The sequence below is a fragment of the Nerophis ophidion genome, linkage group LG02 (genome assembly GCF_033978795.1).
Source record: "Nerophis ophidion isolate RoL-2023_Sa linkage group LG02, RoL_Noph_v1.0, whole genome shotgun sequence".
NCBI classification, from domain to species: domain Eukaryota; kingdom Metazoa; phylum Chordata; class Actinopteri; order Syngnathiformes; family Syngnathidae; genus Nerophis; species Nerophis ophidion.
In genome coordinates this window covers 23,048,764-23,061,897 of record NC_084612.1, presented here as the reverse complement: position 1 = coordinate 23,061,897, position 13,134 = coordinate 23,048,764, and the positions used below count along the sequence as shown (strand labels likewise).

Sequence of the window (13,134 nt, the reverse complement as noted above, 5' to 3'; positions counted from 1 at the left end):
AAACCTGATTAAATATGTGATATTTCTGCAGTGAATCCCCACTAACCACAGACTCCAACTCCATCTCTAGATTTCTCTTTTTGGCTTTGAGTTGGACGATGTCATCCTGCTCTTTTTGTCTCTTTATTTGAAGTTCCCCCCGCTTTCTCCTTTCCCATTCCTCCTTCCTCTGACGCTCAAGCTCCCGCTGTGCAGCCTGTAGAGAATCCACATAGTATAATAGCTCAGTGACACAACAGTACACACTTGAGCATTTTGCATGAGAAGAGCTCATTCCAAGATCTGCAACATGACCATGCTTACCTCTTTTCTCTCGATTTCTCTAAGACGCTCTTCTTCTTTCTGTCTCTCCAGTTCCCTCTGGCGCTCCAGCCGCTTCTCTTCCTCTATCCTTCTTCTCTCCTCCACCTCACGGGCCTCCTTCTCCCTACGCTCTTGCTCCTCTCTCGCCTTTTGAGCTTGCCTTTCCTGTTCCTTCCTCTCCGCCTCCTGTAGTGCCAGTCGTCTCTTCTCCAGTTCTGCGTTCCCACGCTCCAAGTTGGCTTTGAATTTATCCTCAAAGGATACTGAATGGAGACAGGTACACAACTTTAGTGTATTGCAGTTATTAGTCATATTTACATTCCATTTGAGCAAATTTCTAACCCAAACATATAAAGACTATTCCTTGTGGTTTAGAATGCTCAGTAAGACAAAAAGCAACAAAAAATGACAACTAACTGTTGCTCCTGGTTTTCTGTGGGGCTTCGATGTCCAAATCATCAGCCAGAGCTGCATACAGAGGGGCACTGGATCCATTCACAGCACCCCTGAAACAAAAGACGACATCATTCAAGCCGGCAAATGAATAACCTCACAGTCTGATTTAGTTTTATTAGGAGTGTACACATTTTTTTAAGGAGGGCATCATTCAGAAAAAAAAAATGCTGTTGGTCACTTTGATACATTTTTTGCAGAAAAAGATATTGCAATCCAATGTCGGTCAATGATAAGCCAGTGTTCGCAAACTTTTTTTTAACCAAGTACCCCTTAGAGAACACCACCAAAATGACAACTTTAAAATACAGTAGCATAATAGGCCTAAGTATTCATTAAAAGAAAGTAGAAGTTTACTTTAACAAGTATAAATATTTTGGCCACTGAAACATTACACAGTTTGAACAGGAACACTGTTTGAATATTGGAAAATAAAACACTGTACTTAAATAATGAATCAACTTTTCGGCGTGCCACTAGATGGAGCCCGCGTGGTACAACAGAATCACTTCGGAGCAATTTTAAACAATACATCTTAACTGTATGTTATGGGTATCAAAGCAAATTAGCATAACTTCCAATAATATATTTTATTAAAAATGTATTTTTAGAATATGCGGAGGACAAATAAAAAACAATGGGGGATGGCTAAAAACGTCCCCTTGGGTCACACTTTGTACACCACTGTAGTATCTCTTCAGTGTTCTCACTCACTTTTAGTATCACACTGCTTCACTCACCTGTGTGTGGGTGGCATCAGCTCAGTTGGCAGCGTTGGTGGCAGTGTTTGTCCACTCTTGGCTACATCCACCAGGTGCATGGCTAGGATGAACTCCTCGGCAGTTAGCTTGCCGTCCTTGTCCACATCAGCCAAATTCCTAGGAAAGAGGTTAATTATCTATGATAAATATTTGTTCACTTTATTAACATCCTCTGCTCTACTGCAGTAGTTATTCACAAGGTAATATGATAAATTGATAAGAAGTTGGTTGCTTTGGATAAGGCTTTTAGTTGTGGAACAGTACTTGCTTGTTATCACTGGCAATTGTAAACAAAACATTCCATAGCATTATCAATACTCGTCAGAAGTGAGAATAACTTCTTATTGCAGATAACAAATTACAAAAACTTGGCATTTGAAAAAGGAAATATTATAAACATGTTGAATGTTGGCAGAGGGGTTAGTGCGTCTGCCTCACAATACGAAGGTCCTGCAGTCCTGGGTTCAAATCCAGGCTCGGGATCTTTCTGTGTGGAGTTTGCATGTTCTCCCCGTGACTGCGTGGGTTCCCTCCGGGTACTCCGGCTTCCTCCCACTTCCAAAGACATGCACCTGGGGATAGGTTGATTGGCAACACTAAATTGGCCCTAGTGTGTGAATGTGAGTGTGAATGTTGTCTGTCTATCTGTGTTGGCCCTGCGATGAGTTGGCGACTTGTCCAGGGTGTACCCCGCCTTCCGCCCGATTGTAGCTGAGATAGGCGCCAGCGCCCCCCGCGACCCCGAAAGGGAATAAGCGGTAGAAAGTGGGTGGATGTTGAATGTTTGCTTTCACACACAACATAATTATTTGGCATGCACTTTTACTCCTAAATACACTGACTATAGTCACTAATATGATCTTACCAGATGGTGGCCAGCTGGGTCTGACTCAACATTGTGGTTGCCATTGCACTTCTCACCTGCTGACCTGTAGACAAATAAAATTAGTTGGGTTTTTTTTTGTTTTGTTTTTTAACATATATGAGAATGACAGTATGCAACAGATGTGTGGGTGTGGAGAAAGAAGAATGAGTTGGAAAGGGTGTGTGTTTGTGTGTGTCAATGATGGAGGATTTATGAGAATGCAGGATTTATGAGAATGCAGGATTTCCCACTAATTCATTTATTTGTGGCGGCCCGCCACGAAAGAATTACGGCCGCCACAAAAAAATAAAAAAAATAAAAAATGTTTTTTTTTTTATTTATATTTTTTTTTTTTCGGCTTTTGACTTGCTCGACCGCTCATAAAAGCAATGGGACTCTGTCTGTGAATGGAGCTTGTAGTTATATATTAAATAAATATGTAAATATTTTATAAATATGTATATAAATAATATATAAATATATTCCAACTCCGCGTTCTTCTTGGTCATTGCTTCATTCACTTTAATGGGTATATAAGGTAGCTGCATTTTAGTCAGAGTAATAATGACTGCCCTGCAAGATAAGCTTATGTGTCTGTGCCTATTCTCTAACTCATTATAGCAAGGCTATTTGAGGAAAACAGGTCTGACAAGGCTCGCGAGGACACACACTCATATGCGCACACGCCCACACACGCATTTTGCTTAGAGTTAGCCAAAGGCTTGACACAATTGAAATTACAAAAAAGGGAAAATGAGAGGGAGGGAAATGTAATGAAATCCGCCCGAAAATCCACGACTGCATGCCAAGCATATTTGGGTTTTGTATGACCTGAACACAGTGTGCAAGTGCACACACAGAAACACATACATCATACCAGTGAGGTATCCAGTCATCAGTGTGTCCAAGCTGTTGAACTGTTGCCTGTATTTGAGTCTGGTTGTGTGTGGCACACCCCAGTCCCCAAATGCAATTTGGGAGCTCAATGAGGAGGGTGTCAATGATGAGCTGCAACAAGCACACATGCACACGCACACACAAAAGAGAAGAGAAAACACAAAATGTTAATTGCAGCAATCTACTGGGGCTCAGTCCTCATCAGCTTCAACTCAATATAGGTATACTATAATTGTATGTTTTTTTGTGTACACATACGCTACCTGGATGCAAGTATAGAAGCATAGGGGGATGTAGATGAAGGTAGACCTAAAAACATGCATTTAGTTAAATTCTAGAACCATTGTTAAGATATAAACTATATCAACAAAAGCATTACAACACCTGGATATTACACAAAGAACTGGAGCAAAAAGTTTGCAGTGGGATGTGGGCTTTTTTGCCCATTTATCAGGAATCAAGTACAAACGGAACAGAAGGTTCTTGACTTCCACATAGTTACTTTTATGACAAAAAAAACAGAGTCATAAATGAATGATTTTGTTGTATTGTAAACTACCATACAATCTCTAATCAATTTTCTGGGAGGTTTCTTTATAGTCCACTAGTGGGTGGTCTATAAAAGCAGATAATCAGGGTCTGTGATTAAAGCTGGGTCAGAAAACATTTGCATTACCAGCTGTGGCTGTAGGCAGCCTACTGATGGGTTTTTACTAACTCCTGAAGACAGCAATAACTGTAGTGGAGGGATAATAAAAAGTTGGTTACATTACTCAGCTTTTGGGATGCATGTTTCAATCAATAGCTGTATTAATACCAACTGATAAGTTTGTTTCAACTGCTATTATAAATTTGGGTGTGCACCCTTGGTGTTGAGCAATATACGGTGTTTGTTATTATAAATTGTTAATAAATTTTCACATGCACTACAAATCATTACTGAAATAAAAAAATAACAGTTATTATATGGTTTATAAAGAGTTTTAAAAAGTCTTAAATAACAGCCACACTTAATTTATTTGTGGTTTAGGTAAATAAATTCCTAAATGAATGAATAGTATGTACAGTACCAGTTGCCAAAGCGCCAGTTGGTATTGGCTGGAAAAGTCCCATAGTGCCGTTTGGGAGACTGGTCATCGGGGTTCTGGCAAGTGTGGAGCCAATTACTGGGCTCTGGCCTGGTGCTGTTGGAATCATAGGAGTTAGTCCTGGGGTTGCTATGTCGATAGGTATCAACATTGCAGGGTTCTTACCAGACATCATGGACATGTGAAGCAAAGATCCCATCCCTAAAATATAAACATATGGCGGATTAATTGATACAACTACATGGTTCAGAATTTGAGTGTAACCTATGGAAAGTACCATAGGTGAGCTTGGGAGCACTGAGGTTTGGAGCAGGCACAGGAGGCTGCTTCATGATAATGGGCAGCACTGATGGAAGCGGTGTTCCTTGGAGTTTGAGCTTTACGAGCTTCATCGCGATGGAAAATTCCAACCTGTCCATCTTCCCATCTTTGTTCAGGTCAGCCAGAGCCCTAAGCGGTGACAGGAGTGAGGGAACAAAGTTGTCGGCGAAGAATAGTTCCAGAGTCAGCGGACGTGCATAGGCAAAAGAGAGTGTATTTCTCACCATATCTCAGCCAGGACTGAAGCAGGCAGTCCTGACTGGAGAAAAAACTTCCTTGCCTGCTCACCTAAAGATAGATGGAAAAAAATCATAGCTATTGGATGCAGAAGCCCAAAATATATTGAAGAAAAGTGCTGCACGACAGTCTTATCAAACAAGCTGAGGTAATACATGATGATAAAATTGGCGTTGGTAGGAGGTCTCTCGGATATGGATGTGCAATATTGTATGTACCTGAAACATAACCCAATGATGGGTAGAGGGTGTCAAACATCTGGTCATGCTTGACCCTTTCCTCTGGAGTGACAGCCCACACACTGACACCACCTGCAACATACACATGTGAATAAGTGAGTCAGTCAGACTTACACACACAGTTATTGTAATCATATTAGTTTTCATCTTAACAAAAACAATTTGGAAAAAAAGGATGATTTTGATATACAGATATCAGTAGAAAAAACATTTAAATTAGATAGTAATGAGTGATATCTTGAAATATGGGATCATAATATATATTCGTTTCAACTATTAAATGAACCTAAAATAGGACTTTTTCTTGTTTGTGATGAATAACGGCTTTAATGTGATTGTCCACCTTATGAGATACAATGCAAGTGCAAGCCACTGTGACTGTTATGATTTTTTTTTATTAATGGCTGTGATGGTGATGGTGATGGTGATGGAAATGAGCGATAACAATAATCCCATCCATCCATTTTTCTACCGCTTGTCCCGTACAAAAATGTTTCTATAATTTTGTTTGTCAATTATTGTTTTTAAATCACTACTATTGATGTTGTTATTAATAAGTGTTTTTATTTTTTACTGATTCTTTGTTATTATTGTATGTCTTCCTAACTGCTGTGTACATTTATACTCTAAGTATTCCAAAGCTGTCATCACCAGCTGATTTTTTGTTCTTCTGTCGTTCTTTAAATGTTTATGTACTAGACATGTTAAGCTAATTTCTTCAGTAAGTCTTGTTAAAAAAAATCAAGCCACACTGGTGATAATTATTGTACGGAGCAAAACCTTAGTATGAGCAAAGCAAACAGACAACACACTTGGCCCCAAAGGGAGATGGGACACAAACATCAGAGACAAGAGAAATTCCCAAAGATTGTCTTGGTGATTGAGTGGTGTTTGGCATGCAGACCTCACGGATATTAACTTTGTTGTAAAGACAAAGAAGTGCCAAATTTTTTCTTGAAGTAACACATTAGTGTACAAAACCCAGAACATGAACAGTTGTTACTGTTTTAGTCCTGCAACTGAATATTGTGACTTTTGTCCTGCACAAAAAGGGATAACTTATTATCATGTAGCCATCTGTGACAACTTAAAGAAGAGTCTATTTAACCACACATACACAGAGAATTTATACCAACAAGAAAATATCTTACCATTCATACTTGTATGTGGTGGGGACCAAGCGAGGGGTTGAACTCCAGATGGTGTCTTCAGCTACTGCTTGCAGCCATCTGCAAAACACACAGAGGCAGGCCCAGTCATCAGTTAGCACTGCAACAAGAACAGCACAGCACAGCGCTGGCAAAGCGAGCAAGCGAGGCAGGCAGGCAGGCAGGAAACAGGAGGGAGGTTTTGGTCAGTCAGCAGAGTCTAACAGGGCTTCTCCTGTTCCCCTCAGGCAGTGCTTCTCTGGCCACATCCCAAACACTTTAAAGCACACAGCTGGTGGCTCCAACACTGTTCATAGTCTGTCTTTATTGATACCCAAGAGATGGCATACATTTTCTGTACATGTACATGGCTGTAATAAGCTGAACACGGTCCAGCAGGTCCTCATCAGTGTCACGACTGACAGGTTAAATTGCCATTTGTGTATTTTTTTCTGGAACAACACTCTTATGAGGCTACTGAATACTTTGAGTACTATGCACTGACTGACAATCAAGATTATGCAACATTCTTTGTATGAATGCTTTGTATGAACATAATTTAACATGAATGGTTTTGAAATGAGTCAATAGCCAATACAAGCAAAGTGAGCAAGTGTAACCCGCCTAGTACAGCCCATGCAGTCCCGCCCTGAGCTCAAGTCTAGGTGCTCTGAATAAGTGTGAGAGTGCAAGGCATCGAGCTAAAAGTCTAAATTGGTAACTCGATGTCGAGTGCGAACTTTAATCCCTCGGGGAATGAGGTCTACAAACATACAATTGCACAGCCCCACTTTCTAGGCTCTGTTACACAAGTAAACTGCTGATGGTGATCGCTAGAAAGTCTAAAATAAGCCTCAAGTCAAACGCTATGAGGTAATGATACGATAGGAAATTTGACAACCATTTTCTGGAAAAATGTCCCAAAAATTGTACACTGCAAGCCTTAGTTATAGGAGTCCTATTCTGCAAAATCCAACTTTTCTTACCAGTTGGTCCGCGGTTGTATTTATTTGGGATTCGCATAAGTCCTGAAAAATCAAAATCAAACCATGTAGGCATGACAATCTTGCCTTTTTCTAAACTTGCTATAAATGAGTCGTTTGGAACTTGAGATTTTTGCCTTAGCTACGTCAGTGGATATCTCAATATATCATAGAGATTTCCCCGAAGAGCTTTGTGCGAGTCTGCCATTCTTATTCAGTTGTAGTCAATTTCCTTCTTTTTCTCTATCCTGTTGTTGTGGGGCAGACTGGCTTATACATTTACATGCATGCTCCTCTGTTTCCATTTCTTACAATACAGTATATTTGTATAGTAATATATGGTAGCGCTGAAAACTACAACATTGCATTGGCACGTAAATAAGGACGCCCACAAAACGAGGCGTTCTGATAGTCAGAAAGCTGCTTGAAGATTGTGTGTAAAACAAAATGTATGCAACATTTTGACCAAAGCACCACCATTACATGTTTTAATGTAATAAGTCAATGTTATTTAGTAAGCGATTTTCACAGATAAAAATCACAAAGGCCTGAACAAAACATACGTGAATTAAAACAAAAATTACATTTAAACAAGGGCAATATCATAAAAAGGATACATTTAAAAAAAAAAAGTCAATTAACTAAAAGCTTTTCTGAAAAGCAAGGTCTTCAATTGTTATTTATAAGAGTCAATAAAGTCAAGCTCACAGGGAGCTACAGCCTGTAATGCCAGGTCTCCCCGGGTTTTGAAATAAGTTTTCGGGATCTTTGGGAGACCTTAGTCTGAAGACCAAAGGCTGCGCCCTAAAGAGTAGAGGCACAACAAATCAGCAATATACTGGAGGCCCCACACAAAGTCAGGACTAAAATTTTCTACTCAATGCGAAATTTGACTGGAAACCAATGAAGACTTTATAAAATGAGGGTAATGTGGGCTTTTCTGGGTCTGGCAGCCGCATTCTGTACAGTCTGAAGTGTATTTAGTGTTGCTTGTTAAAACGTTAAAACAAGTCAAAACAGAATTACAATAGTCAATGCGAGGCGAGATAAACGTGTTAATGATAATTTTGAGATCTGATTTTAACAACAAATTTCTCATTTGAGAGATATTTCTCAGGTGATAAGAGTTTTTGATCAGTTGACTACAGTGACCCTCCAAAGACATTGACTGATCAAAAACAACCCCAAAATTTCTGAGGCTGGTTTTAACAGATGCAACCAGAGCACCATGGGAGTTCTTGATTAGTGGGGTCTTTTTTATCAGGAGTAATGATTATGGTTTCTGTTTTGATCTCTGATAAAAAGTGAAACTCTGAATCATTGAAACAGCCCATCCATTTTCTACCGCTTATTCCCTTTCGGGGTCGCGGGGGGCGCTGGCGCCTATCTCAGCTACAATCGGGCAGAAGGCGGGGTACACCCTGGACAAGTCGCCACCTCATCACAGGGCCAACACAGATAGACAGACAACATTCACACTCACATTCACACACTAGGGCCAATTTTAGTGTTGCCAATCAACCTATCCCCAGGTGCATGTCTTTGGAAGTGGGAGGAAGCCGGAGTACCCGGAGGGAACCCACGCATTCACGGGGAGAACATGCAAACTCCACACAGAAAGATCTCGAGCCTGGATTCGAACCCAGGACTGCAGGACCTTCGTATTGTGAGGCAGACGTACTAACCCCTCTGCCACCGTGAAGCATTGAAACAGCAATACAGTTAATACAATACAGTTTTTTTTTTTTTACGATCATGTCTATGCAAATTATATTTAACTGCATTGAAACAGCAATACAGTTAAATATAATTTGCATAGACATGATCGTAAAAAACTATTTCAAAACCACAGATCAACCTGACCAAGAGGCATCAGGTAAAACAAAAATATAACAGGTCCCAGAACAGAGCCCTGGGCAACTCCAAATGACAGGTTTGACACATTGGACATCACATAATTAAAACAAACATTAAACATTCTTCTATTTATATAAGAAGTAACCCTAAGAGTACAGCCCAAGAAAACTCAATCTCAGATTTGATTAGATTAATCAGTATACTGTTATCCACAGTATCAAAGGCAGATGTCAAATTGAACAAAACCAAAACTGTGCAGCGACCAAAGTTAGCAGCCATCATCACGTTGCCGGAAACTTTCAGAAGAGCAGTTACGGTGGAGTGAATCGACCTATGGTCAGATTGATATTTATGATAAAAATCTTGCTGTTTCAAAAATGAGATTAGCTGCTCAGCTACCACTTTATCCATGAATTTTGACATGAAGGGAAGCTTTGATATGGGCTGGTAATTTACAGGCTCCACCCGATCAAGATAAGGCTTTTTAGAAATGGGGTTCACCCCAGCATCTATAAAAAAGCTGGGGACTGAGCGAGACAGAAGTGAAAGGTTTATCAGTTTTACCACCTAAGGACGACAACATTAAAACAAACATCAAAATCATTTAAGAGGAGTGGAGTAGGAACAACATCCAAATTAAGGGCTTGATGTGGGTTTCATCTTGCCCACTAAAACCTGAACATCCTGTAGGCTGACAGGAGTGAAGGAAGACCATGAGCACACAGGAGCTGATGTAGTGTACAAGCTATCCAAGAGAGGACGGATACTGGCCGTAATGTGTAGCACTTTGTTTACAAAAAAGTCCAAAAACCTATTAGTCATCCTGAGTATACACAGGCACACGGGAAGGAGTGCAACAAGATTTTCAATATTGTCAAATCAGACTTTAGTGTTTTTCCTATTGTGCAAAACAAGATGTGAAAAGAAAGCTGAGCAAGTACCTTGTATCATTTAAATTTAGCTCCATTATCATTTCTTTAAAACAGAGTCTATGTACTAAAATTGTGGCTTTCCACACACGCTCCACTTACTGTCAGTTTTTCCTATAGCTAAAAATGGTGTAATTCATCCATGGACAACATTTTTTAAGAGAGTCAAGAGTGTTTTTAGCTGATGCTACTGTGTTCCAAAAAGTCAGACAATGGTGATTGAAAGTTGCCATAAATGTGTCAACATCATCACAGCCAGCAAAGGTTGTTGGGTAAAAAGAGGCATAAAACCCACTGATTGCAGATTCATGTTTCTTCACATTGGAAGTAGTCTGTGCCAGTGTGAACAACAGATTGAATCAAAAACAATAGTGGTTGCTTATTTGAAGATCTTCAATACTTGATTGGTCAATTTTTACTCCAAAAGAAAAGACCAAAACAAAAGTATGACATTTTGTATGAGTAGAACCCGACATACCATGTACAAAGTGAAAGGAGTCCAGTCTGGATTGTATTTTTTACTCATCCTTCCCCAGCGTTTACCTTTTTCCCATCTTTTACGGGGCGCCTTATGGGGACCCATCAGCGTTCTTGTTCTGTAACCCTGTACACTGTTTGTTTTTCTAATCTTGAACAGGTTTGTGTTGAAAACAAAGTTTCGTTGTACTGCAATGACAATAAAAACCTATCCTATCCTATCTTAAGAGATACCAGCTCAGCTTCAAAGGGGCAAGAGGAGTTTTCAAAATTGAGATTAAAATCACCAATAAATGTTACACTCCAGTTTAACAATAGATCACATAAACTCGGTAACAATGTAGAAAAAAGCATCATAACATGACTCTTTTAAGAATGGCTGTGTAAGAGTTTTTTTCTTATAGTTTTTTCTGTACAATACAGAATTCTCAAAAAGTACAGTTTGAGTTGCTACAGTATGTAAACAAATACAGTACAGCCAATTTAGCAAGCAGGAGTTTTGGCGAGCAAAATGCAAAGTACAGTACTAGGGCTGCAAATCTTTGGGTGTCCCACGATTCGATTTAATATCGATTCTTGGGGTCACGAGTCGATAATATATCGATTTTTTCGATTCAATACGATTTCTCGATTCAAAAACGATATTTTTCCGATTCAAAACGATTCTGTATTCATTCAATACATAGGATTTCAGCAGGATCTACCCCAGTCTGCTGACATGCTAGCAGAGTAGTAGTTTTTAAAAAAAAAAGCTTTTGTAAATGTAAAGGACAATGTTTTATCTACTGATTGCAATAATGTAAATTTGTTTTAACTATTAAATGAACCAAACATATGACTTATTTTATCTTTGTGAAAATATTGGACACAGTGTGTTGTCAAGCTTATGAGATGCGATGCAAGTGTAAGCCACTGTGACACTATTGTTCTTTTATGAATTTTTTTATAAATGTCAAATGATAATGTAAATGAGGGATTTTTAATCACTGCCATGCTGAAATTATAACTAATATTGATACTGTTGTTGATAATATTCATTTTTGTTTCACTACTTTTGGTTTGTTCTGTGTCGTGTTTGTGTCTCCTCAATTGCTCTGTTTATTGCAGTTCTGAGTGTTGCTGGGTCAGGTTTGGTTTTGGAATTGGATTGCTTTGTTATGGTATTCCTGTGTAGTGGTTTGTTGGATTGATTAAAAAAAAAAAAAAAAATCGATTTAAATAAAAAAAAAAAAAGAGAATCGATTCTGAATCGCACAACGTATTTGATTAGATTCGTATTTGAATCAATTTTTCCCCACACCCCTAGTAAATACCATCGCTGGAAAACCCTTTTCATTCACTTAAGTCATATGACCACTTTGTTTTTCCAGTGAAATACATAAACGGACAATGACAAGGGTAGCACGAAGGGAAAAGAAAACAGGAAAGCATAATCCCGACGTTCAGGCGATTTAGTTATTTTGTTAGGTTTTGTTTTGTTTGTCTTCTTAAAATTTATTTGCCAACAGATTGCAGTTTGTTAAGTTAAAATATTAAAGCGGTTTTAACAAAAGCTAAATGAATTAAATTGTGATATTAAAACCAAGAATGGAATGATGATTGTGGGTGGCGTTACACCCCAGGTTGAGAATATCACTTAAAACATTGATAACATAGTTCATAAAGGTTTCATGGTGTCGACAGTTTTGATCCTGGAACCAAATATTTCTATTTTCCAACATCTGTCATGGAATTTTTCTTTTACAATAAAACCATAATACTTTGTCCACAATAACACTCTCAACACAACAAGTCTGCATAATGAAAACATTATGAGAAAATAGACTAACAATAAAGACATGCAGCAATTTATTTTAAGTAAGTACTCAACTAATTACATACAGTAAACACAGCTTGCTTGGAAATAAAGTTTTTCAGTACAAACTATATATTAATTTGGCATTAAAAATTGATGAAGTTATCCAAATGTGACTCCAAACGCCTTGCTTGTATCAACGGCTTCCACACTGAGCACCTGCTACCTCCATCAGCCAGTAAGACTCCAATGATGAAGTCAAGTCAAAGGGAAAAAAAATCGGAGACACATTCCAGAATTTTTACTCAACGCTTCCTTCCTGGCAATAGGAATCAAGCATTTCCTCATCAAAAGTCAGCTGACAGGAAGCGATCATGAATTTTGGCAGAAGACCAACTTGGATGTAACACAGCAATCTGAAGAGAAAAGGTTTGAAATGGGACAGCACAAGAAATAAAACCTATTCTAGTTATTTTAGGATGTAAAGACACATGGTTTTGTTTGGGTGGACAAAAACCATTACAACAAGAGTGGGAGTGTGTAGCTGGACTGAGATGAGTGCTCAACTGATGCTCATAAGTGTAGAACAACAAGACACGACTAATCTACTGCCTGCCTGCCATCTGTTGCTCTCCATTTTCCACAAATATCCTTTTGGGTCAAGTCTCCTTTAGTCTCAAGTTACATTTCTTCTTCTCTTTGATTTCTCACTTGTCAATATATGTGTATACATTGTACAATTGCTGAAGTGTACATAATTGAGTTGATATACCACATTGGC

General features: G+C 38.9%; 1 protein-coding gene across 3 annotated transcripts in view; it reads right to left on the bottom strand.

The window, feature by feature from the left end:
• LOC133538063 (intersectin-2-like) overlaps positions 1-13,134 on the bottom strand; it is a 66,412-nt gene that overhangs the window by 32,931 nt on the left and 20,347 nt on the right. For all 3 annotated transcript variants that reach the window (XM_061879360.1, XM_061879349.1, XM_061879356.1), the window contains exons 2-14: positions 6,316-6,393; positions 5,144-5,236; positions 4,913-4,976; positions 4,645-4,817; positions 4,533-4,568; positions 4,350-4,463; positions 3,543-3,588; positions 3,260-3,390; positions 2,383-2,446; positions 1,497-1,634; positions 721-809; positions 304-566; positions 47-196 (exon numbers count right to left, since the gene is read on the bottom strand). In XM_061879360.1, the coding sequence (XP_061735344.1) occupies positions 47-196; positions 304-566; positions 721-809; positions 1,497-1,634; positions 2,383-2,446; positions 3,260-3,390; positions 3,543-3,588; positions 4,350-4,463; positions 4,533-4,568; positions 4,645-4,817; positions 4,913-4,976; positions 5,144-5,236; positions 6,316-6,322 (1,368 nt within the window). In that variant the 5' untranslated portion in view covers positions 6,323-6,393. The remainder of the gene's footprint in view (positions 1-46; positions 197-303; positions 567-720; positions 810-1,496; positions 1,635-2,382; positions 2,447-3,259; positions 3,391-3,542; positions 3,589-4,349; positions 4,464-4,532; positions 4,569-4,644; positions 4,818-4,912; positions 4,977-5,143; positions 5,237-6,315; positions 6,394-13,134) is intronic.